Source organism: Aphelocoma coerulescens, chromosome 11, assembly GCF_041296385.1.
Source record: "Aphelocoma coerulescens isolate FSJ_1873_10779 chromosome 11, UR_Acoe_1.0, whole genome shotgun sequence".
In the NCBI taxonomy this organism is placed as follows: Eukaryota; Metazoa; Chordata; class Aves; order Passeriformes; family Corvidae; genus Aphelocoma; species Aphelocoma coerulescens.
The window spans coordinates 14,757,677-14,782,791 of NC_091025.1; the positions used below are offsets into that span (position 1 = coordinate 14,757,677).

Sequence of the window (25,115 nt, forward strand, 5' to 3'; positions counted from 1 at the left end):
ACCCCCAAGTAACCCACGCCCCAAACACCATCTCTGTCCCATTCATCACTCATTTTTAAAGGAGTGACATCCTTTTAAAAAGAAATTATGAAACACTAACATTTGCTGGCTGACACTGAATTTACTTCATGAAACAATGAAAATTCGAGTGACAGGAAAGAGAGGAGTTAAACATAGATACAGAGTAGTAGCTTCAGTCCAAATCAGCAAAATCCCTTTTAAACACCTTTAAAAATACCTATTTAAGATGATCAAATTTTTTAATCAAGATAATTACCCTCACACATCTTTTCCTACTCTTGAGTGTTTAACAAGAAACATCTTAGGCTCTCCTTAGCTCTACTACTTCCAAAGCTTCTAACTGTAAGCAAAGAAACAGATTATGTTGTGAATTGCAACCCTTTTGCCTCATGTGAAAAGCTGTTTGTATTGCAGAAAGACTTTTTTCTACCTTAAATTATCTGTGCTTTTAAATATTAGGGTGAAAAGGCCTCTACTACTCTTGAGATTTCACTAGAAACTATCTGGCCTTTTAGTTTGGCTGCACCAGGAGAAGTTTAGGTTGGATATTAAGAAAAACATCTTCACTGCAAGGTGGTCAATTCTACTGCACACCAAGGCATTTCAGCCCACAAAAACAGTATTTCAGCCCAGTTCTCCACCCTTCTGAAAAATACATCCTTTAGGTCACAGAGATGAGCACTGCAAATGCACAAGAAAAAAGCCACAGTCAGTTCTATTCCTAAACTCAACTTCCCAGCACAGCAAACACTGACTGGATGTCAGGACAAAGCAAGGAAGTAAGTGAAGGTTTAATTTAAGTCACCTTTAAAGGTGACTTAAATCTTTTTGAAGATACATACATCTAAATCTGCTCTTGAACCAAAGAGCTTTGAATTCCAAGCCTGGATTTCTCTACAGGCGGCATCTCCCATACTGTCATAATTACCTTGCAAAGCCAGCTTTCACTTAAGAAAAAATGTCTCCCTAAGCACAAATACAGCAGAGACAATCTTGGAAACACAACCTAGGTGCAAATTCACAGTCTCAACTGAAGAGGCTGCAAAAAACCTGAAACTACAGCAAACATGCCCATTCACTTCTCCCAGGAGAGCCATGCAATGCAGCAACTTGTCATGGACTTCAAGATTCTGCTAGAGCCAAATATTTTGGTTTCATTTGCCCTTCCTGCTCTGCCAGGACCTGCCTCTGAGTTCTCACATTCCTCAGTCTCCTCACAGTGAGTGTGCTGGGATAGGTGTGGGAAACAAGAACTGGACTCCAACTTGTCATCAGGGAGTATGTGGAGTCAAAATAATGGATGAAAGTACAGCCTAGCAGTTGGATCAGTTGCCACAATGGCACTAAATAAAATCTTACAAGTTTATGTATTTTCAGCACCAAAATAGCTAAAAACCCATTCGTCCTACAAAGTTCACATCAAAACACTTGTTTTGTGGATGGAATGAGTTTATGAAGATTTATACATTGCTTTAGACCACTGTTATTAGCACTCAATTTTATTTATCTATAATTTCACTAACTCCATCTCACTATGTATCTTTCCTGTTCTAAAGGTGATACTGAATCTTCATGTAAAATCACTTCTACACAAATGGACACTTAAATTCTGTGCTGGTTCATAGGCTAACAGCAGGATCCACCTGTGAAGTTTGGGTGGGCAATTACCATTACATTTTCACAACCTATTGTTATTTTTCTTTCTGCTCAGCACAGAACAGACACAAGTAAGAACAGTAACTATGCAAGCACAAAACCTGAGAGAAAGAAGAGATCCAACAAGAAATGGAGGCCACTATCTGACATTTTAAAAGGGCAAATCGAAAGCAATCAACACCCAACAAAATGCTCAGTGTAAGATGAGGTGATAGCCTAGGATATACTTAGGGTGGTGTAATGAGGCTAACAAGTGCTGTGTGTTTTAATGTAAATTAACACAAGAAAATCTCTTCACATATTTAAGTGATGCACTTCAAGTTAATTAATACATATTTAATAGAAGTCTTCTTGAACAGCTGTTATTTACTTCTGGAGTTTCTACACATTAGCACTGCCTGCTTTGTTCTGCTCTGAAGTTGTTCATGCTCCAAAGTACTTTAACAACTTGGGCTGTATAAAAATTGAACAGTCTTCCCAAAAGAGTCAGCCTTTCTGATAACTTAATATTTTCACGTTAAATATTCAAACACTTGCTGAACAAAAGGTCAAATTCTACTTACAGCATCTGTGTGAAACAGGCAAGCAGATGCTTAATGCTGCTAGACAAATACTTTTGGCACAAAGAATGATATAGAGCTGGTGATCAGTCACATTTTCAGGCTTGAAAAATCAGCTTTCTTTTACTTCTCTTCCCTAAATTCTGCACTTACCTTTCATATGTAATAATACAGACCCAAGTTATGACCTGTTTCTTCCACAAGTGGTGGTGTTCCTTACACAGAGGTGTGTTACATGAAATTCTGATAGTCAGAGTGCTGTCTACAGTATTCATTGCATGTTATGAATATTACACCAACTCATTGAGGCTTCTGTATTGCACAACTACTGTGTGTAACATTACTGCCTTTAGAGCTTGCATGCAGCACTGAAGAAGTTCCCACTTACCCCCTCCTTTTATTCAGATGAAAACCCATTTAAGTTTCAGGCACTTCTGAGTTTTTAGGATGTGAGTAAGTAGAAACCAATTCAAGAAACACACTGGCAACACAAAATTCTCACACTCACAGTGGTGAATGCGACTTTTGACCAGAGGCATCAGTTTCTTTGAAAACCACTATCACCACTAAACAACCCTTATCAGTGTATCCATTGTAGTTTTCAGCTGACTATTTAAGATTTTTACTCTTGTGGCACTAGAGCACCACTGCTTGTTGCTACAGGTCAGCCTTTCAAGCTTACAGGTTTACTGAAAATAACTTCCAATGCTGGTAACAATTGTATTAGTGCACACCTGTTGGGACAACCTTCACTAAATCTTCTGTGCAATGCTGTATGGAAACAGACACAAAACCACCCTAAATGCACACAGATCAAACGTATGTACTGATTTAAGCACATCGGTATTACTGGTATCTAAGTGAATTTACCTTTTTTTAATTTAATATGGTGTTTTTCACAATACAAAGGACATAAAATAACATTCACTACTCAGGCTAAGAATTGCAAGACTAAACCAGATCATTGCTTTACCTGGCAAAAATGCTGTGTCTATGTGGAAGACAAATTCAAAAAGCATCTTCACGATCCTTAAGTAATTCTGCACTGCCTCTACCAGCAGCCTGGAGTGAGAGCTGCAGATGAAAAGACTGATGAAGATGACCTCAATGCTCCCCTCCCCACCCTGAGTGTGGGTGGTACAAGATGGGTTAGGTTCCAGCCAGAATCCAGCCTTACACCTGTAAGGCCACAGGGGTGCTCCTGCTGTCCTGGGCTGGGACACAGGTGCTGGTTCTGAGGGAAGCACAGCCACACACAGATTTAAAGTGCCTGTGTAAATATGGACTTTGACAAAGCACAACAACCAGGCACCTGAAAGGATTTCTATGCATTGAAGTTGTGCCAGTGTATTTAGGAGAAAAAGGCAGAAAAGCCATGGCTGTCACAGGGTCTAAAGAACCTCTTTTCCAGCAGGTCAACACACCAAAGACATTTCATTGCTTTTGGTGAGAGTCACATGGGAAGCAGACCAGTCCAGAAAAAAGAAACCTGAGAAGACAATCTCATACTGTGACATTCTGGAATCACCATTATGTTAGCAAAACTAAGTATCTTGAAAATCTCTTTGTCCTTGGAAGGGGGATGTATCTTTTGCTCAGAAAAGCACGGGTGCTCTGCCAGCTGCCACAAACCCCAGGTTTGTATGCTTGCTTTGATATCCACAATTTACCTTTCATCAGCAGAAGCCTGATGTGCACATGTCAAGGAAAGAGAGAGCTCCCAGAGGACATCCCAGTCCTAAGGAATGAAAACACATGCCCACATTTTGTGCAGCCATGACATAACAGGTATTCCTTGGGTTCTTTTGCAATTCCTTAGAGCTAAACAATCAAATTCAAGGAGAATCTCTTACAACACACACAGTGAGACTGTAATATTTTTCCTCTACATTTTACAAGATAAATAAAAATCTGCGTTTACCTGTGGCTTTGGTAGAAAGGTTTCTATTGTAATTATAGCTTGTGTATTCCAAGAAAGTTTTCTACATCACTAATACTAGTCTGGAGAGGTACAAAGCTGCAGGTGCTTGCTGAAAAATAATAAACCTTTATTAAAATTTCCAATTTTTGCAAAAGCATTTTGACTACATTCCAAATCTACTTAAAATGTAATTAAATATTTACATTTATTCTATAATAAGTATTGTAAGTAAATCAATACCCCAGTTATCTTAAATTTTTGTGTGGTTTTACAAAAATGTAGCAATTGTATAAATGCACAATTCTAATGAAAAAATAATGATCTTGAACTTTAAAAGAGCCCTTCATTTGGAGAGATGAAAGTGCTGTACATTCTTTCACTCATTATGTCTTACAGCCCCTGTGTGATGTAGGTGCTATTATCATCATTTTACAGATGGGGAAACTGAAAGGCTAATTAACTTGTCCAATTTACAACACTTTTAGCTGTAAACTTAGGGCATCCTATTGTACTTAAAGGTAAAGCAGAACTCAGCTCACCTGTGATGAACATTTTCTAAAAGTTCTTAAACTCCATAAGCTCTTTACTTATAGGAGAGAATATCTCACACAAGATTTCAGAGTTGGCTTTGCACTGATGGTAGCTTTGAACACCACAGAAATGTGCTGCCTAGAAGCAAACATCAGAGCAGCAGGTTATTGCAAAGTGTCACCATGCTTCCCAGCGAGGTATGGAGATGATGTGCATTTTTATTTGATGCTATTTGCCATTCAGCCACGCATTTGTGCTTTAATTCTGTAGAACGTACCACACCACGTTTCTACAAACACACACACACACAGTGTTTGCTGACAAACTCATTCCCTCAGTTTACTTATGTGCTCCATGAATTTCTTTACTCGGTCAGGATCAACTGCATTTGCCCAATATCCTTCTTTCTTGAAATAGGAACCAATTATAAGAGCATCTGCGTCCAAGTAATTCTTCACATTCTCCAGAGTCACTCCGGACCCAACCAGCACAGGAATCTTCACAGCATGCTTAACCTCTGAAGAGAAGAAAGCCAAAATCAGGGTTAATTCCCATCTTTGAAACTCTCTCCATAAAGACTCTAATTTGCCTGGTTTTTCAACAGAAGAAAGGTATTGAGAAATTTGTGATCATGGTGTTTATTACTTCTACTACAGAATGAAACAAGTTCTCTAGAAAAAAACACCTTTAGCTCTAAACAGCTATTAAGAAGAAAAGAAAAATCTCACTTTTTGCATTCTGTTGTCTGGAATACTTTCTATATCTGCTTGTATGAAAGAGAGAAGGAATCATAGAGACACCATTGACAGCTCAGCTAGTTTTCCAGAAAGCAAAAGCCAGAAAGAGAAGTGGTCTTTATCAGTACTAGGAATGACAATGGAACAAAAAAAGCCACTTATTTTTCCTTTATACGCTGTTACTTAATGATCTGACCTTTTACCTGGTTTCAAGAGGAGAAACAGACAAAACAAGGCTCAAAATACTACAAACAGAGCAGGGGTGGACTTCAGCCCATGGGTCAGGTGGAACACTGTGAAATGTACGTGTTCTGACAGACCCAACTGTGCAGAAACTATGGTTCAGTTACCAGCATTCACATTTTTTACAATAAACCCCAAAAGAGATGGTTATTTGAGAATAGGAAGGTTCCCCATAGATAAATGAAATGTTATTACAGTATATTCTGCAGAACTTGGGTCAGTACTAGCTTTGGGGGGAGAAAAAAAAAAGCCCAAGAATTATTAAAGCATCCTTCTCATCATTTTATGTCAAACTGACCATCCAAAGAGTGACTCATAGGACAGGATGCTTCATCCCTTAGAGGAATGTAGTGAGCCATTACTTTTGACCTTTAAAAACATATAAATTGGCTTAATTAGTGATAAGCTGATGGTAAGGTGGTTATAGCTTGAGGTAACTAGGGAAAGCACACATGCAACAAATAAAAGCCTGTTTCAAAACTGTTTAAATGAAGTTTCATCAGAAGCCTAACTTATTAATTATGCTTCAGGGAAGACTAATTATTTATCACCTTCCTACTTCACTGAAGAAAGGGGATCAATTAAAATGCTCTTGAATCTCTTTTTAGGTCACATGCTTTACCATTTTTCCATCTAGGAACAATAACTCCTTCTTAAAAAGATTTTAACACAAAAATAAAACCATTCAACACAGCCCTTCCTGAAAATATCAAACAAATCAGATGGATCATGCATACATGATTAAAACTTTAGTTATTTCTACGCATATTTGATATTCTTAGTCATTCTGCTTACAGCAACAAAATAATTAATTTCTAGTTACTTATAGCCTTATTACTGATACCCTGTTCTAAAATACCAGAATTTTATGTATATAAGATCTAGATGCTCTTAGGAATATCTTATCTGTTTTACATCAATACCAACACATGATTAAGGTACATCTGACCACAGATTTGTGACAGTACTTGACTGAATCCCCAGAGGAATCAAGCTCCAAGTCAATATTTGTTCTTACAAGTGCGTAAAGCACATTAGCAGGGAGTTGTTTCATAATTATTTCCCATCAGCAGGAAAAACGAAGAGCCAAATAATTAAACAGAGCATGTTCATATGGGTCTGAGACAACAGCTCATCCCTACTGGGCAAAGGGAAAAACCCAGTGAAACCTGAGACTGATCTGAAACTCCAAAACACCCCAAAGCCTTCCAAAGTGGGAAGGTATCAAGTGCTGCTGCGATCCACACACGACACACAGAGTGCACACATCTCCTGGGCTGCAGATTTATTCAGAATGACAATGTGAAGAATGGCAAAGGGAGTGCTCAGTGTGCAGTGAGATGTGTTACCTAATTAAGTATGCTACAGATGCTACTTTTAAGTCCTTTCCAAGCACATCAAGGCCTAAAGATGATTAGTAGAAGGTGATTTGTCTACTGGCTGTGCTAATACAAATTCTAACCTGTAAAAGAAAATAAAGCAACAGCAGTGAGATGTGCTTTTGTATGGCAATGTTCAGTCACTGTCAAAATGTCTCTGAACACAGACCTCTGCTTCAAATCTCTCAGTTTTCCAGGCGTTCTTTTTCTGACTTTTTTTTTTGACACAGTGAGAGAAAGGAAGCAATTTTGTGATGTTACAGTAACAAGACTCTGAAGTTGACAGAGATTTCTCTGTTCCAGTGGACTGTAACTAGAGGGCACTGTGCTCTTTCTTGTGGCAGCACAGCTGCACACAGGTCTTTAATAAAACCCAGTGAAATCGTGCTTGGTTGCAAAGCACAATGAAAGCATTTGAACTATGGTATGCACAAGTTTCGTGAAATAAAGGCCAAGTGCTCCTAGCTTGAAAACAATGGTGAAGAGCAGTGTAAAAATAAGCACCACTGTGCCAATAACTTGCTCAACTACTCTTCTTTAACAGCTTTTTCATTGCAGTGATCAGTGTACCGTACACAACACTATGTTTATGGTAATGCTCCACTCTAACACATTTTAGATTTTTAATTCAAGCGACTTTTTCTCTGTCATTAAATTTAGGGCTTAAACAGGAGATGTGAGTGATCAGTACTTTTTCTATCTCTGAGGGTACTGCAAAGGCAGGAGCCTCTATTTTGACCACCAAAAGATGAGAGAGTGAGTCAGTCTTGAAGCCCCTTTTATGAACAGTAATTAAGGAGGTGACAGTCTCAGCCAGCTGTTGGATTTCATTATGTACCTGTTTTCCACTGGTTACTCAGCTGAGACACTTTGTTTTGTTCAAAGAGATAACTGAGCGGTCATTATGCAAAGCTTTGGTCACTCAAAATACAAACTGAATGCAAAGCAGGTATTTCAGCAGTTATAGCCAAAGAAAAAACCTGATGGGTTCACACATCCCACCAAAGAACATTCCACAAGGCAGCAAACTGGAACTTCTATAACCTCTTAAATGAAAAAGTGGTTTATTAATGAACTGCAATTCAAAATGCTCAGCTATAATTCTTGCTCCTTAACAACATGAAGCCTGATTTTTCAGACCTCATACTCCATCGACCTCTGGTGCCCTGGAGTGCCCAGGCAGCCCTGGAGCAGAGCCTGCCAGCCTAGAGAAGGCAGCAACACAAACTGCAAATGAAACCTGACTGAACACAGATCCCTGGCTTGACAGGGAAACACTTCCCACAGCCCATCACAAATCAATCAATTCTGCACAAAGACACAAAGGCAAAATCACTTCTGTATTACTGCACAACAAAGCTGAAAAAGAGACATGACAAAAATCTCATCTGTCTCTCGGCTCTGCTTTCAAAAGCTGCTTTGCAGTGTGATGAAAGGTGCCCAATTGTAGCACCGTAATACGGCACTGCCAGGGCTGCATAAATTCCTGAAATGCAAAATCTCACTCACATCAACACCAACTTTGTAGACTGTAGATCTGATCCCTTTTAAGACTCTTCTGACATAGATATGCCTAATTTGTCATTTCCTTATACTATGGAATATTGATTTTTAAGTTGTTCTCTTAACTGTTTTAAGACATCTTTCTCATGAGAGGGCCTGCTAACATCCAAAATGCTGTGATCTAAGTACAATAAACCCATGATCTGCACACTCTTGCTTTCATAACACAAATGCAAATGCAGAATTAATGTGTACTTCATTACAGCTGCCAACTCGGATTCATTTTGTTCTTTGGACCCAGAAAGAGAAAGAGACAGAGACTGACATGTTTGTTCACATGAAAGAAAAGCAGAAGCTCTGGTTCTGTCTGGTTGGGGTCCTGCGACAAAAAAAACCTCTGGGCCTACAGGTCAGGTTTTGCCCTTGATGCAGGAAATCAATGGAGGTTGCATGTGCATACATGAAAGCAGAATTTAACCTAGGATTTTGCCCAAAGACATATCAAATTTTTTTTTTAAATTATTTAATCTGCATTAATAACAGTAGAGATATTAAGTACAAACAGGGATGGATTTCTAGATTAACAAAATTTTGAAGTCTCTAAAGCAGGCTTAGCTTCCAGTATCACCTGTTCCACGTATCATTTCTAATTTACTGTACCATAAGAGGCTCAGTGTTCACACCAAGCCATCGTTTTCTTTTTAACATTGGTGACTGAGGCATAGCAATTTATAATTTGTTTTTTAGCAAAAAGTTTAATATGTATGAAATAAGAACCACTTTGACAAGTTCAACGTTCATTTTAAATGCTCTTAAAGCATGTGTGATATACATAAAACCCTGAAAACACTGAATGATTTCATGTTGTTTCAAAAGATGTTTGAGGTCCAGGTTATCTCTGGCAAGTAAAGTAGGTTTTTCATGCTTATCTGCTAACTTAAGTGGAATACAATACAGTGCACTGGAACTTCAAAATATGCCAAGTTACAGTGTGTTAGGTAAAGTAAAACCTAAAAAAATACACATTCTGTTTTATGTAGTGAGACATTCAAATTCAAGCCATTGATCTAAATTAAAATTAGTGATGAAAATTAAATGTCCCCATGATAGAACTTTAATTCTAACATGGGAGCAATACAGTTTCATGAACACAGCCCAAACTTATGCGAGTATAAAAATATCAAGAATCATAGCACTTTTGCAAAGGTCAGAACTCATATGTCAAATGAGTTTCTCTTGATAAAAAGTCCACACTATTCAAAAATTATTTTGATATTAATATCTTCCTGTCTAGCAATGAACTTGTATTCTTGCTGAAAATCTTCCAAGCAGTACTTTCCCTGGTAATGTTTGGAATGTTGCCTTGTCAAAATGCCCGTCTTCTTGCAGGAGTTCCATTTTCATTGTGAAAGATAAAAACACTGAACTCTTCAATGGAAAGATTTATGGTTAGTCAGTTAGTTTAATATGGTTAGTTTTAGTATAGTTAGTTTTCTAGCACTATAAAGTAGTTTTTTCTTATATTAGGGCTTTTTAGAGATGAAACAGTGTTTTCTTTAAGCCTCAGCATCACTCAGTGTTACAAAAGCTTGGAATAATTGTAATTTTTGTCCTGCCAAACTGTTGTATAGAAATATATCACAGCCCATCTGAGTAACACCTCAAATATATTAGCTCTGATCAAATCAAACCCCATAGTGAGAGTTTCTCATCTTTCATCTTTTCCCCCCTCCTCCCTGCAGCCCAGGCCGGTGTCCCAGCCCTCACCTCGCAGCTGCCGCGGGTCCGCAGGGTGTCCGGTGGCCGTGCCGGTCAGCACCACGCCGTTGGCCAGGAAGAACTGGGCAGCGGCCGCAGTCTGGGCCACGCTGACATCGGCCGTCAGGGCGTGGGCACTGCAGGAACACAGCCCGTCACACACGGTGGGAGCACACCTCGCCTCCCCGCCCTCCTGCTGGCAGAGCCCCCAGGGGCTGCTTTACCGGTGTCCTGCTTACACTGGCAGGTAACAGCACAGCCCCAGCGAGAGTTAAAGCCAACCCTTCCCTTCAGAGTGCCAGAACTGATCGGTCACTGCTCCGGGCCCCGTGGCTCCAGAGGGTGAGTGCTAGAGTGAACCACCAAGTGCCAATGGAGACAGCTGCTTACATGGCGAGCACCTCTATTTCAGAAGTGTTGAGCACACAGAGCTCTCTGACCTCAAGTGGGAGTTGTGGATGTGCCCTCATTCATAAATCAGATCGTTGCTTAGGACAGAATCAACAACCTCCACAAGTCCAACTAACAGGAAGTATAGTTAATACCTATGATGTAACCCCAGGAATCATCTTACACAGCAATTACAAACATCAATTACACCTGCATCCCAGCTGTTCAACAGCAGGCTTTGATGTATGGGTGACACACTCTGTCTGAAACCTATAGCAACAGCAGCTATTAATTTATGTGGTCCCAAGCTTGGAAAGAGTTCCAGCCATTGCTGGTTGAACATCCAACACTGTTGTTTCTGTATTTAAACAGAAAACAACAGTATGGCCAACATGTTGCACTGCTGAGTGGTGATGGCACAAGAACAGTTTCTCCTCATTTAAAGAACAGGAGCATAGCAGCTCTCAGTGGCAGCTGCATTTTTCTACATTAAAAAGCTCAACCAACAAGTCCTCCAGCATTTCCTTCTGAGCTTATGCTTCTGCCTGAAATAAAAACCTCTTTTCCTTTCTTAAAAGGCAAACACTTTGAAAAATGGGAAGTATAATCCAAATATCAATTCATCAATTGTCAAGACTAAGAAAAAGAATGACGTGATGCAATTTCTTAAAAAGAATGACGTGATACAATTTCTTTTACAGAAAATCTAATGCAATGTATTTTTACTTACATGTATATATTTATATATATACACTAAAAAAATCATCAGAAAGAAACTGTTCTGAAAGGACCTGAAAAGGTTCATTTGACCATCACACTGCATTGTTTCCTTCCTCTTTTGAAATTTATTACCTGCTTATTACATATTTAAGACTTTCCAAACTTGATTATTCTCATGATTGCTCACATACTACACACAAACATTTTAATTAGGTTATTTAGCATGTATAATACATAGGACTTGAGCAGTTTTTCTGGGGAAAAAAAAAAAACCCAAAGAATGACATGTAAATAGCTGAAAGTACCATGTGACAGGTAAGACAAAGTATCAGCAGAAAAGAAACTGGATTTATCTGTCATAAGTTCCTTCTGTTTGATAATCACAGAACATAACCCTTACACAGACAGCACTGATTTAAGTAGCAGGAATCAGTACTATTGGCAGGAAGGAGAAGAAAGAGAATAGCTTTTTAAAATGCCAAAATATTATCACTTGGATGCTTTTATATGGCAACTGCCTACATAGCTAAAAAATAACCCTGGATGCCTAACTTTCAGAAACAAAACTTCTTTAAACATAATAGACATACACATGTATACAAAGTCTCAATACCAGATGCAAGGATTTTATAGCTGGCATTTTTAAAACCTGAAGATTAAACAACTACAAACTTCACAGATACAGCAACCTGCAACTTACAGCTGCAAATTTATTTTTAAATGTATCCTCTTTTAGCACTGCAAGTCCATGTTTAAATAATATTCTTCCTATATGATTAACTGTCCTGAAAGAAAATTGGCATTAAAAAAAAATCAGAAAATGGAGAAAAAGACAAGATCATGATTGCATTCATATTTACACAAAATTTTGCTTGTATTTACCTATGCTTCTTTTTAATATCAGCAAAAATCTGAATGTTCTCTGCTCCAATGTGTTTTCTGTATCGCAGCAGGTCACCTGCACAGGCATTTATAATCCCTTCATCAGCCACATGAGAAAACACAAACCCTTCAGCCCGGATAAAATCAAGACCTGAAAACAGTAAAAAGCAATATTTTAGCTAAAACTGAGAAATGGAGAAGAAAAACACAAAAACCAAATGAAAATCCACCTTCTCATTTGATCCCAACACAAATTGTTTCATGTGCTCTAGGACTAGCCAACCTCACTTTTCCACATATTTAAGTTTTACATTCTTTTATTTTTGCCCCTATTCTCTCTGACTTCTTCCCATCTCACTCCTTTCAGCTCCCATCTCTCCCACTGACCCCACCAGCTTTCCCCCAGCCCCTGATCCCCTTCTCTCTCTCAGCCCCTGGGTTTGTTCCTGTGTGGCTCAGAACAGGCAGCTGTACATCCTGCCCTGCCTCCTGCCATGATGTGCCAGAGGAACAGGTGGGTCAAAACACAGCTCCTTTATCCTAACAATGTGTTTTCTCTCTAGAAAGGGTCATTAACTTGCATCTCTTCCCTCTTTCCAGAAACTCTTTTGCTGTATTACTGCTTCTCTGACATCTATTTCCCAGTTAAATATGCCTCAAGTTTGCCATCAGGTCAAAAGCATCAAGGCTATGGACACAGAGGTACAGCACTGTCATCTTTCTTTAGGAAATTAGGCAAGAAAACACAGCCTGAAACATGTTATATGCAACCTGCATGACTCCTGTGTGTGTTTCCTACACAGCACCACATCAACAAATTGCTTCTAGAGCTGTGCCAAAGGCTTAGGAAGAAACAAACATTTTCCATTCTACTCCAACCATCAATTCTGCCATGCCTTAGTTTTCAAACTAAGAAGGTTTTGTGGGATGGATACTGAAAAGGAAGATTATGAGTTGTAATACTTCACATGGGCCATTCATTGACATTCAGGGACCCCCTCCACAGCCTTGAAATACCTGTTGTAAGACTGAAGCCTTGGACCACAGTGCAATAGGCCCACAGCTGTGAGGCACAAGATTGACATCTGACTCCCTTATTGCACTCCCCACCTCCTTCCTGTCTTTCATAGCCTTGAACCTGCCACTTAAAACCTGCCTCTTTTACACATCTGTGTAAAAGCTCTGCACAATCTTGTGCAGTTTTGCTGTTCTTCCAGTTTGCTTTGGAGATATCATCCAAGCCCTTCTGCAGCTCTGCTACTGCTCCAGCTTTGGAGTCAGATGCACATTTAATTAGAGCTGACATCATACAAAGGAAAGCAATGCATGTGGAAACAGTCATCAAGACTGCAATCCCACCCACCAGAGAACTGATTAGGCAACAGAGGCATCACCTTAGCACGTTCCAACTATAAACATAAATGATCTTGAAAATTTATTTACCAAATGACAAGGTGTCTATTTTAAAATTTCAGTTTCATTCCAAAAGCCCTGAAGTTGCAGGAACAGAAGCTTATGCCTGAGAGTGAAGAGCCTGTATTGCTTAGCAACACAGACTCCAGCTAACAAGAAACATCACAGATGGATGCCAAATCAAATGCAAGCTGTCCTGTGCCTTGAGATTAGCGGGTGCAAAGCATGGAGTATTCTCAGGATCCAAAGACAAGAGTGTGCCATGAGTACCATTACAGGTGCTTGTAGACACTGAGTGATAAACACACTGCAAGCAGCTAGACTGACATTTCTACATCAAGGAACAAAAGCTGTAACTTCTATTTAAATCACCCAAGCTTACAGTACAATTCGCAGTTAAATAGGAATAATTATTTCTCTAATCATAAGACTATGGATAAGCCTAGAGACATGTTACAATTTCACAGCAATCAAGGTTTAACTTGAGACAGAGCCTATTCATTGAGTAATTTCCTTTATTGAAGTCACTGCTTGCACGTTGTTTGTTGATGTTTGGTTTGTGTTTCCTTAGTTCAGTAATATAAGACTTTCTGCTAAACATTGGATTGTACTTAGCTTAACAAGGCTGCACTCCCTATCTGGGTTTTTGGAGGCCATGAAAATACAATTTTTAACCAAGTGTAATAGGTGCAGGCACCATATCATTACCCTTCTGTTTTATGAAGCCATAATCAGATTCTGCTAATGAATTCATTTTTATGCTCATAAAATTGTGAGAATGATACTATTGCTTGCTTTCACATGCAGGAAGTTGAAAAGTAATAGCTGTTGAATAGTTAATAGGCAGTCCCATTTCTGACTTATATGGGAACAACACATTTTGGAGTCTCACTGAAAAACAAGAGCAGGGAATTTCCAATGAAAACTAATAAACAGAACTTTTAGAGGAGCACTGACTTTGTCTGCTGTTGACACTCGAGGCATAGTGTGTCTGTGCTACAAAGATACTTTACATCTCGGGACACTGTCTCGCAGCAGCTCCTCCCATGCTCAGCACGGACTGCAGGCCCAGGAGCAGTGCTCCCAGCAGCATCCCCAGCACTCCCTGCCTTGTTTCACAGCACCTGTGGGTGCTCCCAGGGCATGGGCACCCTGCTGCAGTTCTCAGCTGAGCTGCCTCCCCTCACCACTGCATAAATAGGGTGGCAGTTAAAAAGGACAGCAAAACCCACAGCATACAACTCTGTCTAATTCTGTCTTACCCTAAACAGTATCACGGAGGACAGCAAGTGAATTCCTGCTCTGCTGGGGGGGGAAGAGAAAGAAATGGGCTCACACAGCAAAGCTGTATTTACAAAAGACATGGAGAGATCTGGGATATCTCCTGATATGAAGCCTCATTTATCAGCTATCAACTGTATCATCATCACTGATGAAGACTAATTTAGAACTGGAATTTCAGTTACTTGATTCTTAAAGGAAAAAGGGCAGCTTCAGGTAGAGATGGCAGTTGGACAAGAAGACTCTCTAAAGTCCCTTCCAACTGAATCATTTTGTTCTAAACTTGTGAGATAAGAGAAGATAAACTTAAAAACTGAGCCCTGATTCATGATGAGTGACCCAGGATCACCCAGGCACAGGACCCTACAGTCCTTGCTCAAGCTAGTTGAGCTCCTAGTCACAATGCAGACCTGTTGACTTCCCCCCACCCTTTACAAAATAAAATCATTTCCTTCTCCTGGAGACCAGCTATAAATTTCCTGTGTGGTTCTCTTCCGAACAGTTATTCTTACCAAAGACAGGGATTTCCACAGGGAAAATGAAGTGATTGTACAGTAGGCAGAAGATGCTACCTTTGGGTTTTAGCTAAAGCACTTTCAGCAAGTTATTTTTGTAGTGAAAGCTTACAGGACTTGCTTTATTAATAGCCACCTGTTAAAATTGTATTGACATTAAAGTCACTACTAAGTTGCTACAGCAAACTATTCAAAGATTTGCTACCTACAAAGTAGTATCCACTTTATTATGGTTTTGCTTAAAGTGATTTTCTTTTTGCTTTCCTGTTCAGTGAACTTGAGAGAATAATTTTTAGAGAAGAGCCATGAAATGCATTAAACTCAGGCCCTTCCTGGTTGGTGTTCTCCAGTTACAGAGGAAATAGTGCAGAACAAGAGTAGAGCTGAGCAAAACCCAAGTCCTCCAGGAATTCTCCCCTTCATTAATAATTGCAAAGAAGAGAAATATGTTGTTCCCAGTCTATATCCCTTATTTAGTGATGATTTTTGGTCCTCAAAGGATTGCTTTTAAAAATAGGGTATGTGCTATTTTCCCAAATACCAATGTACCTCAAGTGCCCCACATGCAGCAACCTCTAAAAACTAAAACTGGATTCTGTTACCATTTTTATTTGAGGTTTTCATATAGGTTCTGATGCAGCAATAAAAATTAAGCTGTCTCAATTTGTCAAGTGGCTAGCTACTTTGAAAATGGCAACATCTGATTTTAAAGCTCACAAAACAAATCTCAGTTGAAAACACACCTATTAACAAGAATTTAAAGCTTTTACAACATATTCAGCATAATTAAAACTGCCACTGCAGATCAGTTAGCCTGCAGGATTTTACCTGAAGTATGGCTTCCAGTTAACAATAGCATCTCCTGCCTGGTTCTATAAAGTTTGTACATGCAAAAAATGTGCAGCCTTACCACTTACCATGATGACAGTCAATTTGGGCAAAAACATGCATTAACCCTCAATTTATGAATTTAGGAAGTACAGGCTTTCCATATGAAGCCAGCTTTCATCTTTACATCGTGGAGGGTTACATATGAAAAACTAAAATTGCTTCAGCAAACAGAAGGAGCAGGAAGCTTAGCAAGTCTAGGATTCATGCAATAAAGATAGATTAATTTATATTTAATTCCCCCAAATGCAATTTAATTTTAAGTACTTTGGCTATCTGTACACTCAATTTTTGTCATTATATAAAAAGCTTCATTCTACTCATTCATTAAAAAAGACAATGAAAACTTAGTTTTAATGGATAACAGCAGCAGCAGCAACGTATAATTAGATGCTGAAACAGGATGCTTATATTGATCCTCACATATAATATAACTGAAGTAAATAAGAGTTACACCAAAGGTGGCTTTTAGACATGAGCAGATTTAAACTAATCATTATATTTGGACAGGTTTCACCTAGAAAGCTCTGGCAGCAGCCTTGGGACTTTTAGCAGCCTCCAACTGAAGCAGTGCACAAGTACCATCTATTCTAATTAAGCAGGCATCTTTCTCAAAATCTAACTGCTGCTTTTTCCGGGTACAGTCAGCTTTTCATGCTATGTCAGCACAAGGAACAGCCTGCAGAAAGGCCACAGCAACAGCAGGAATAAGTGAGGAGCCCTTCCCATTACCTGCAGCCAGAGCAATGGCTATTGCCTGCTGGTTGGCAGCACACAGCACCTGGACACCCAGCGGGACACGGGGACAGCTCTGTCTGATGGCAGCACCGAGCACTGCCATGGCTGCGGTCACCTCCGGGCCTGGGCACACCGCGTAGGGCACGTCGTGCATGTTCTCCACTATCAACCCATCCTGGGGAAAGAAGGATAAAAAAATATCACTGCACTGGGCAAGAGGGAGCTTAAAAACATGGCTGGTTTACCATTATGCATTAAGACACACAAGTGTAAAGGTTTTCCTTCAAAGGATTGATTATCTACAGCAAATTGTGTTGATGCATTTGATGCACACAAGCACTTATAAAAGTGCTTTCATCAACAGCATGGTATTTGCAGGGAAATCGTGAAGAGAAATAAATGTGATTTTAATTATACATTCATCAATTTGGGTTCCTTTGATCCATCCTAAAATGTGAACTATAGGCAAATGAGTTAAATCTTATACCTCATTAAAAATAGTGTAAAGTCAAACTTCAGTTATCCAAGGGGAATACAGGATATTGAGTATGTTTGGATAACAGAGGGCTCTGAGATAATCAGGGCAATTTTCAATTCAATTAATGTCAGAAAATAAGTGTTATTTTGGATAAATAAAGGAATTTTTTGTTTGACTATTATTGTGCCAAATGCCATAATATTAACTATTGATATTTTTCCCATTCCATATGGGGAATCACTGGAAGGAAGATATTGCCATTTATTATCTATTACATCTCTCCATCCACATGGACATACTCTTAGCAAACAATGGAGTGATGATAAAATACTCTGCTGATACAATTTGTACATTACCTGATACCATGCACTTTTCCAATAATTGTCGAGGAGATACCAAAAAGTTTTCAAAAACTGCAGATCATCTATAATTTTGTCATGGATTAATAACAAGAGTAAAAGTAGAGCCTTGAAACATGTTCCATGCCTGATATTTTGCATTTGCAGTGAGAAGATGAAAAGAAACCAAAAAGTTTAATAGACAAACTAATTGTATATATAGCAAACTCTCTGGAGTTTTATCACACATCTTAATCCTTTAAAATGAGAGCTTTACCTTTCACAGATACTGTAACTGAACAAGAATAGCAGGAACATTTTTTGGGAAAAAGTACAACTAGAGATTCAACAAAGCAGATTGGTTATCAATAACATAGAGAATCAGGAAGGGGAAACAAAAAAAGGTTTCCTCTTTAAAAATCTTTTATATGTAACACTTCTCTAATCTTTGCTGTAGTGTGGAAGCCCTTCTGGCAGCAAAAGATAAGGCAGTATACAAAATGCAGTCAGCATTTAATGGCTGAATTACAGGCTAAGGCACAGGCATCATAAATGAGCACCCAACACAGAGGGTGGGGAAAAGTGAGAAGGAAATGGTCAGTCCTTCATGGTCAGTCCAAGCACACAACCTGCAAACATTCAGTGCACCAGGGCACAGCTGCCTTTCTCAAATTACTTACAGCTGAGTACCTAAATTCACAAAACACATGCTACCTAAAAAGCAAAGGGACACAACCTGTTAATGGAAAAGGTGACCTGATACGATGACACTCCACATCAGACCTCTGCACTGTGTGGTGCCATTCAACAACATACTTAATTGCATAATTCCAGTCCAGAAAAACCTGAATTAGGCAAAGGAAAACCAGGTATGACAACCAACCAAAACATCTGCGCTTGACTTTGTTTCTGTGTCCAAGACGTAACACCCACACTTCTGTACCTGTGATAGGAGGTAGTCACATGACAAAGATGACAACCTGTCCTAAGAAAACCCACAGCATTTTTGGAAATGGGCAGGGGGAAAAAAAAAAAAAAATCACTAATTTTTAGTCATTTTTTCCAGCATGAGGTCAGGACTGTTCCAACAAACCTGAACTGACCAAATGGTCTTGTATCTGAGGCACAGCTACAGAATCCTCTGTGGTACCAACAGAAAGAGAAAACCTGTAGCCTCTTGCTCTCTACACACATAAACATATTAGGTCAGTCTAAGCACGAATGCAAAGTTGGTCAGTAGCTGCACGTGGCAAAAGGACTAATGTAGAACTGTAATACTTTAACAAAGCAAATTAAAAAAAAAAATGCAATGAACCATCAAAACCAGGTAATTCCTTGAGGCCAAAAAGCCTGGGAGCCCTTGGCTCAGAAATACACTACTTGGCAGACCTCACCAAAATCTTGGTATTGGGGAAGCTCCAAACTTACCATAAAAGTAGCCAGGATCTGAATTCCCAGGCTTCCAGGCAGTCAAAAATCAACCTCAACAGGAAGAAAGGCAACTGGGAATGGGGCTTCAGATGCTCAGCTCCTAAAGAGCCATGCTAGTAGCCAAAAAAAAAGTAAGAGAAAGGGATAGCAGAATTCCACAGAAACTCCACAGTGAAACTGAGCTTTTCACAACTTGCTACTACTTTGACAGTTCAGGATTTGCATAAAGCAAATCATTCCATTAGATACATTAATGAATTAATTCATTTAATAAATTATAAAAACCCCTAGCCATAATACTACGCATTAAAAGTGTCTGATTGAATTCCAGTTCAAAATGCAGGCATATGGGAGGATTGCAACAGTTCTCTCTCCTACTTTAAATTTACTATATTCACTTTCCAGCAACTGTTTCTTCTTATGGCCTCAAGGTCCACGGTTACAGTGAATATTTTTAGTAGAACTTTAATAATGTGTTGTTCTTTTGGTACCATCCGACTGTTCTTTTGCATATTATGCTTTGTTTAATTAGAAAAAGAACAACATATGTTCTGCAATACAGAAAGCTGAATTACAGATACATTAAGGCAAAGCTTTCTTTCATATTTTATATAAAAATATAACACCACAGATTTCTATGTTTACTGAATTGATATGTATATGAAACAAACTTCAGTACTATCAGACAGCTAATTAAAATGGGGGAAAGAAAACAGTTATGCTAAATTAAAGTTCTTGGAGCCCAAGCTTATAGTTTAGAAGTCTATGAAAGCAACTTCTGCATTATATCCTCCAAAGCAGAATTTATGTAGACAGTATGAGATAAAATTCTTGCAAGTACCTTCTGTGTTCCTTTTCCATTGAATATTAAGATAATTTAAGTGTTGCTTATATGTAAGTCTTATTATATGTAATTTTCAAACAATATATTTCCTTCTTACTTTGAATGACTTCTGAAGAGCTACACATGTGAAGTGCCCTTTGTATCACAGTTAGCTACTGAAAAATAGGTCATTTAAATAGCTCTCTAACTATATAGAAAAATTATTTCCTTAGATGTATTCCACTTACAGAAATAACCTCTTAAAACACTTCAGCTGCACACACATCGCAGCAGAAAAACCTCAAAAATAGCAATAACACTATAAACCACAACTGATGTAACAGTTGCACAAGTTTTAACTCAGCATATACCTAACAACTTTTTCCCAGAGCAATTTTAACCCCAGTGTTTCTCCCCAGAGAAAAGCTTTATCTACAAGCATGCACCCCAGTACAAACCTCTGCAAGCTGATCAACTCTACTCCTTCCTCCAGAAAGGAAACAGGACTGACCCCATCCCTATTATTATATAGGGTGCTCAGGTGTGCACCAAGCCAATTACAGCATTTACCCCCACCCCACTCATGTGGCCTTTATAAAGGAAATCAGGTGCCTTTGCAGAGCATTTAATTGCTGCTTGTAAGCACAGCTCTTAGCAATTTCTTTAAAAACTCACCTCCAGAGCAGGAGATCACTACCTTAATAGAAGTAAGCTGCTATCTCATGTTCTCCTGCTCATGCCATAGGAGGTAGCTGTGGGCAGGTCTGTCTGCTATTTTATTTTCCTGTCACAGAGCTGAGCTTTGAAATGTTAACTTCTATAATCCAAGTGAAAGCTACCTACCTGTGTCTATGCAGAAATAACTACTTTATTCTGTCTCCACTGTTATTAAATTCTAAGTGCTGTGAATTCCAGTTATCACTGTAGTTATAAGAGCAATAGGCTTAACACTCATTTATTCTTTAAAAACATCGATGTAAAACATACACTAGCAACTGTTTTTAATGTCAGCTACTCCAGCAGCTACAGTTAGAACAGTAACTAACAGTCAAGTAGGAACTTGTGCTCTAGTTTCTAGCTACAAAACAAATGGCATCCAGGCTGAATGGAATGAATAAAAGTTAACCTGAATATATGTATTTTGCCTCTTTCTTAAAGAAAAGCAGGTACAAATTGGAGGGATTATAATGCCTCATACCCTGCTGTTTATAAAATCTTGTCTAGGGAATTTCATTGTTTAGCAACACACAAGCACAAATCATATACATTTTGAGCACAGATGGCTTCCTAACTGAGCACTCACTTGTTTTCATTACTGTGCTCTAATATCACAAATCTTTCCTATTTATTATGTGAAGCTGAGAATGTGCCAGACAAGTCACCTTACTCTGAATATACCAGGATTTACTTCCAAGTGCAACACAGATGGAGTAAGCAAGACCATATACTTTATTTTTAAATGTTAACACCAATTCAAGCAATTTGAAACAATATATAAACATCTAAATAGCAGCAAATGTTTATGCATCTTCTCAAGGGCTACTGGAGGCAGCATTTGGGAACACTGTCAGCACAAACATCCATGGGAAAAAAAACCCTTTTTCTAGCTCTTCTTCCACAAGAAAAATGGACAGCTTAACAGCTCCTTTGGAATACTGAGCAAGAAACCCAAATATATTCCCATTCCAGAAGCTGGATAGTTTGGCAGAGTGGTGATCTCTGTGTAAAAGCTGGGAAGCTCCTGAAGCATCTATCATGAAAACTTGCATTTCTCTTAAAGTACCACAAAAAACTAAAGAATTGAATTGCAGGAAGTGTTAGGCAACCCTATTGTTATTTATGGAGGCTCTCCTGATTATCTCTGAGACTTATGGCCTTAATAAAGGATTTGTCTGCTATATTGCCCTAACACTGTTCTGTACAGACCTTTAGAATGAGGACTGGAGTGGAAGCATATTGATGTTCTTGTGACTTCTACAGGAAAATTGACTAATTATAAACATAAGCCCTGAATTTGTCCAGATGTGTAGAGAAATTACTGCATTCACCTCATCTGTCTACCTGACAGGTAGGTTTAAAGATATATTCAAGTTCAGAGACTGCAATGCAATTGCAGAAAAGGTAAACCAGTTAAGACTTGGAACTGCAGAATTTAGTACAACTGCTGAAATGACAAAGTATAAAAGCCAAATTAAAACTTCGTGTTAGTACTGATTTTAAGGCTTGTCTCAAAGCTGCTCTAGTCTCGTGCATGCCAGCAGTGAAAGCAACTGCTTCTGTACCTTCCCTCACCTTTGGGAATATTTGGTGTCTTCCCCCTGCTGCTGAAGGTTTCAGTGTGTAATCATTAGATAAGGAAAGGGGCAAACAGGCACTGGAATGTGGAGCAATGACTTTATGAGTTATAGATTACTTGTGCAAGCACTTCCTCTGGCACAGGAAGACAGAGAATAGTATTTGCCACTCTTCTCATGTCGATGGAATCACATTATACCTCGTGGTGATTCTGTAATAACAAAATATAAAGGCACAGTACAAAATGCAGAGCTATTGCACACCTGCTTTCAACAGGCATGAAAAGGAAGAAAACTTCCTCATTCTGTTCAACTTGCACTTAGAGCCTATTCTAACTGGGAGGACATCTCACACGTGTTCATCTGGTTCACAGCCACCAGGCTAACATCATTTTACCCCAGTACTGTTTATCCTTTCAATGATTCTATTCTCAGCATTCGTTCCTAATTTAGCCTTACCAGTACTCTGCCCATAACCTACCTTGCATGACTTGTCTTGCATTTTGACTTTGGTCTTCTATTCTTTAAATGAAACTCTTGTATTCAATTTTATTCTGTCTGTAAAGTATCATTCTAATTTATAGATTTAAAATGTTGCAACTGGCTTGTTAATAAAGTTTTTTCTGAAAACAGCAGCTCAGAGCAGTGACTGCTTGTTCACTGAAGACATTTTCAAATCTTGGACATTAGTACACCACCAAGAAATGTTCATAATGCTGTGGGCAGGTCAAAGAAAAAGCACATCAACACTCCAAGACAAGGTGTAATGAAATGTTTAAAACATATCTGACCTTTCAAAAGGACATACACCCTGTTAAAATCTACTGACCTATGAAGATTACTACACCACTTCAGGTCCAACAGCAATTCTGTCAGCAGTCTCTTCTTGCCCCTGGCTGAGACTGGCCTTTTGGGCCTGCTCTTCTGGACGTGCAAAGCAGGCATGTTTGCTGCCAGGAGCCTGGAGAGAGGCTTAGTGAGGGCAGAAAAGGGCCTAAGCCTTTTTTTTTTTTTTTGTTTAGATCCTGAATTACCTGTGCTGTTTTGTTACAAACACAGCTGTGCGGTGATCCTGCACCCTCCAGGTTCCTGACGTATGCATGCAGTGTATCAGCTGTGCACATGGCACTCCTCCATGACCTCAGGAAACCAGAGTCTTGTACAGAGCTAAAAATACAGTTGCTTGTCAGACTGGATTGATGAAGCATTCTACAGCCAGAGACCTTGAATGCCAGCAACAGCCCATGTTTCAGGCCACGTTTTTTTTGGTTTTTTTAAACTCCTTAAATTGACTTGATTCATCCAACTCAAACAACTTGAATTGTACAGTTTTAATCTAAGTCTTTTCAATTGTTTTGGGTGCAGGTGATACTTATCTTAGAGGGTTTTTTTGTAATCTAGAAGGCCTTCTTCCTATGTTGAAATAAAAGACATGGATTCAAGCATCTCCCTAAACGGTGCAGTTTAAGACGCTTTTGAAGAATTATAGACTCAGTTTAAAATTCTGGCTATGCAGAAGTGGCTTTGTGTAGTGGCCATCATGGGAAGAAGGAAACCAAAACTTACAACTCCAGCATCCTTGTAAGCTTCTGCCTCTTGACAAGCTTGATCAATGATCTGGGACAATGGAAGAGAACTTCTTGGTGTCCCTGCAAGAATAATGCTGCTTACCCCAGGGCATGCACAAACCAAACCCATGGACAGTAACAGCTTTGGGCAGGACATCCATTGGAATTGGCATACTGAAACAGGGACATATAGGGCAAACTTGCTCAAAGGCTGTTCTACCTCCTTGTGACATGCCTTAGTGACATCTCTTTCCTTAGCTGAACTTGGCAGAGCTGCTGTAACCATTCAGCTCCTAAATCTAATTCACAAACTTGAGGAATGGCTGCTATAATCCCCTGTTGCACTAGGTCTGCTTTTAGCTTGCTATTCATGTACTTATAATTTATCCTGCATTAGTGATGCTCCAGACAATACAACATATGGGCAAGACCAACCTCTAGGTCAGCATAGAATACCTATGCTAAACAACAGCAAGTTTTAAACCAGTTAAAACTATTCTTCATCTGCAAGGTTGATTGTAACTGATCGTCATGCCAGAAAGACACACACATGGATTTTGCTGGAGTTCAGTGAATTTCCCTTAAGAACAAAGTCTTTTCTGATGCTTCAGCTCATAAGGTCAGGCAGTGGGAGTCTGAAATGGGAACTGTGCTGAGCCCTGTCAGCTTTGTTAGCTGGCCTGATTTCACAGCACAGGGAGAGCTGGCCATATTGCCTGGGGGCTGCTTCTGGGAAAACGTGGGGCACCCTGAGCATCAGCCTGTCAGGGGTAAGGTGGGCTGCCGTAATCAGCTCTGCTCACCCTGAGCCCCTGGAAAGGCAGACGAGGCCAGGCTGGAACAGATCCTGCCTGTTGTCTGAGCTTCCCAGCGCCTCTAGGGGCACGAGGGAGCTCTATCCACCCTCCATCCTCTCACAACGCTCACTTGTGCCAACTCCCTAACCCTTGTTTCTTGAAACACAGAGCTCACCAACCCCAAACCCTTGTTTTCTCAGCCCAGTCCCTATGTGGATCTGCTTCCCGCCTTTTTCACCTCTAAAATGGG

The 25,115-nt window shown here is 39.4% G+C and overlaps 1 protein-coding gene across 11 annotated transcripts in view; it reads right to left on the reverse strand.

Moving 5' to 3' along the window:
- Positions 1–25,115, reverse strand: part of LOC138116866 (uncharacterized protein F13E9.13, mitochondrial-like) — a 38,038-nt gene that overhangs the window by 12,421 nt on the left and 502 nt on the right. For 3 of the 11 annotated variants that reach the window (XR_011154371.1, XR_011154370.1, XR_011154367.1), the window contains exons 3-9: positions 24,067–24,149; positions 17,131–17,311; positions 12,302–12,452; positions 10,319–10,446; positions 5,058–5,206; positions 4,698–4,827; positions 4,159–4,267 (exon numbers count right to left, since the gene is read on the reverse strand). Coding sequence is in view for 3 of the 11 variants with exons in the window: in XM_069026657.1 (XP_068882758.1) it covers positions 4,714–4,827; positions 5,058–5,206; positions 10,319–10,446; positions 12,302–12,452; positions 17,131–17,311; positions 24,067–24,149 (806 nt within the window). In the remaining 8 variants the exon portion in view is untranslated. Of the gene's footprint in view, positions 1–3,210; positions 3,312–3,907; positions 3,976–4,158; positions 4,268–4,346; positions 5,207–6,266; positions 9,980–10,318; positions 10,447–12,301; positions 12,453–17,130; positions 17,312–19,380; positions 19,497–20,664; positions 20,760–24,066; positions 24,150–25,115 lie in introns of those variants that run through there. The other 8 variants (XR_011154368.1, XR_011154369.1, XR_011154372.1 and 5 more) reach the window with 8 other exon arrangements.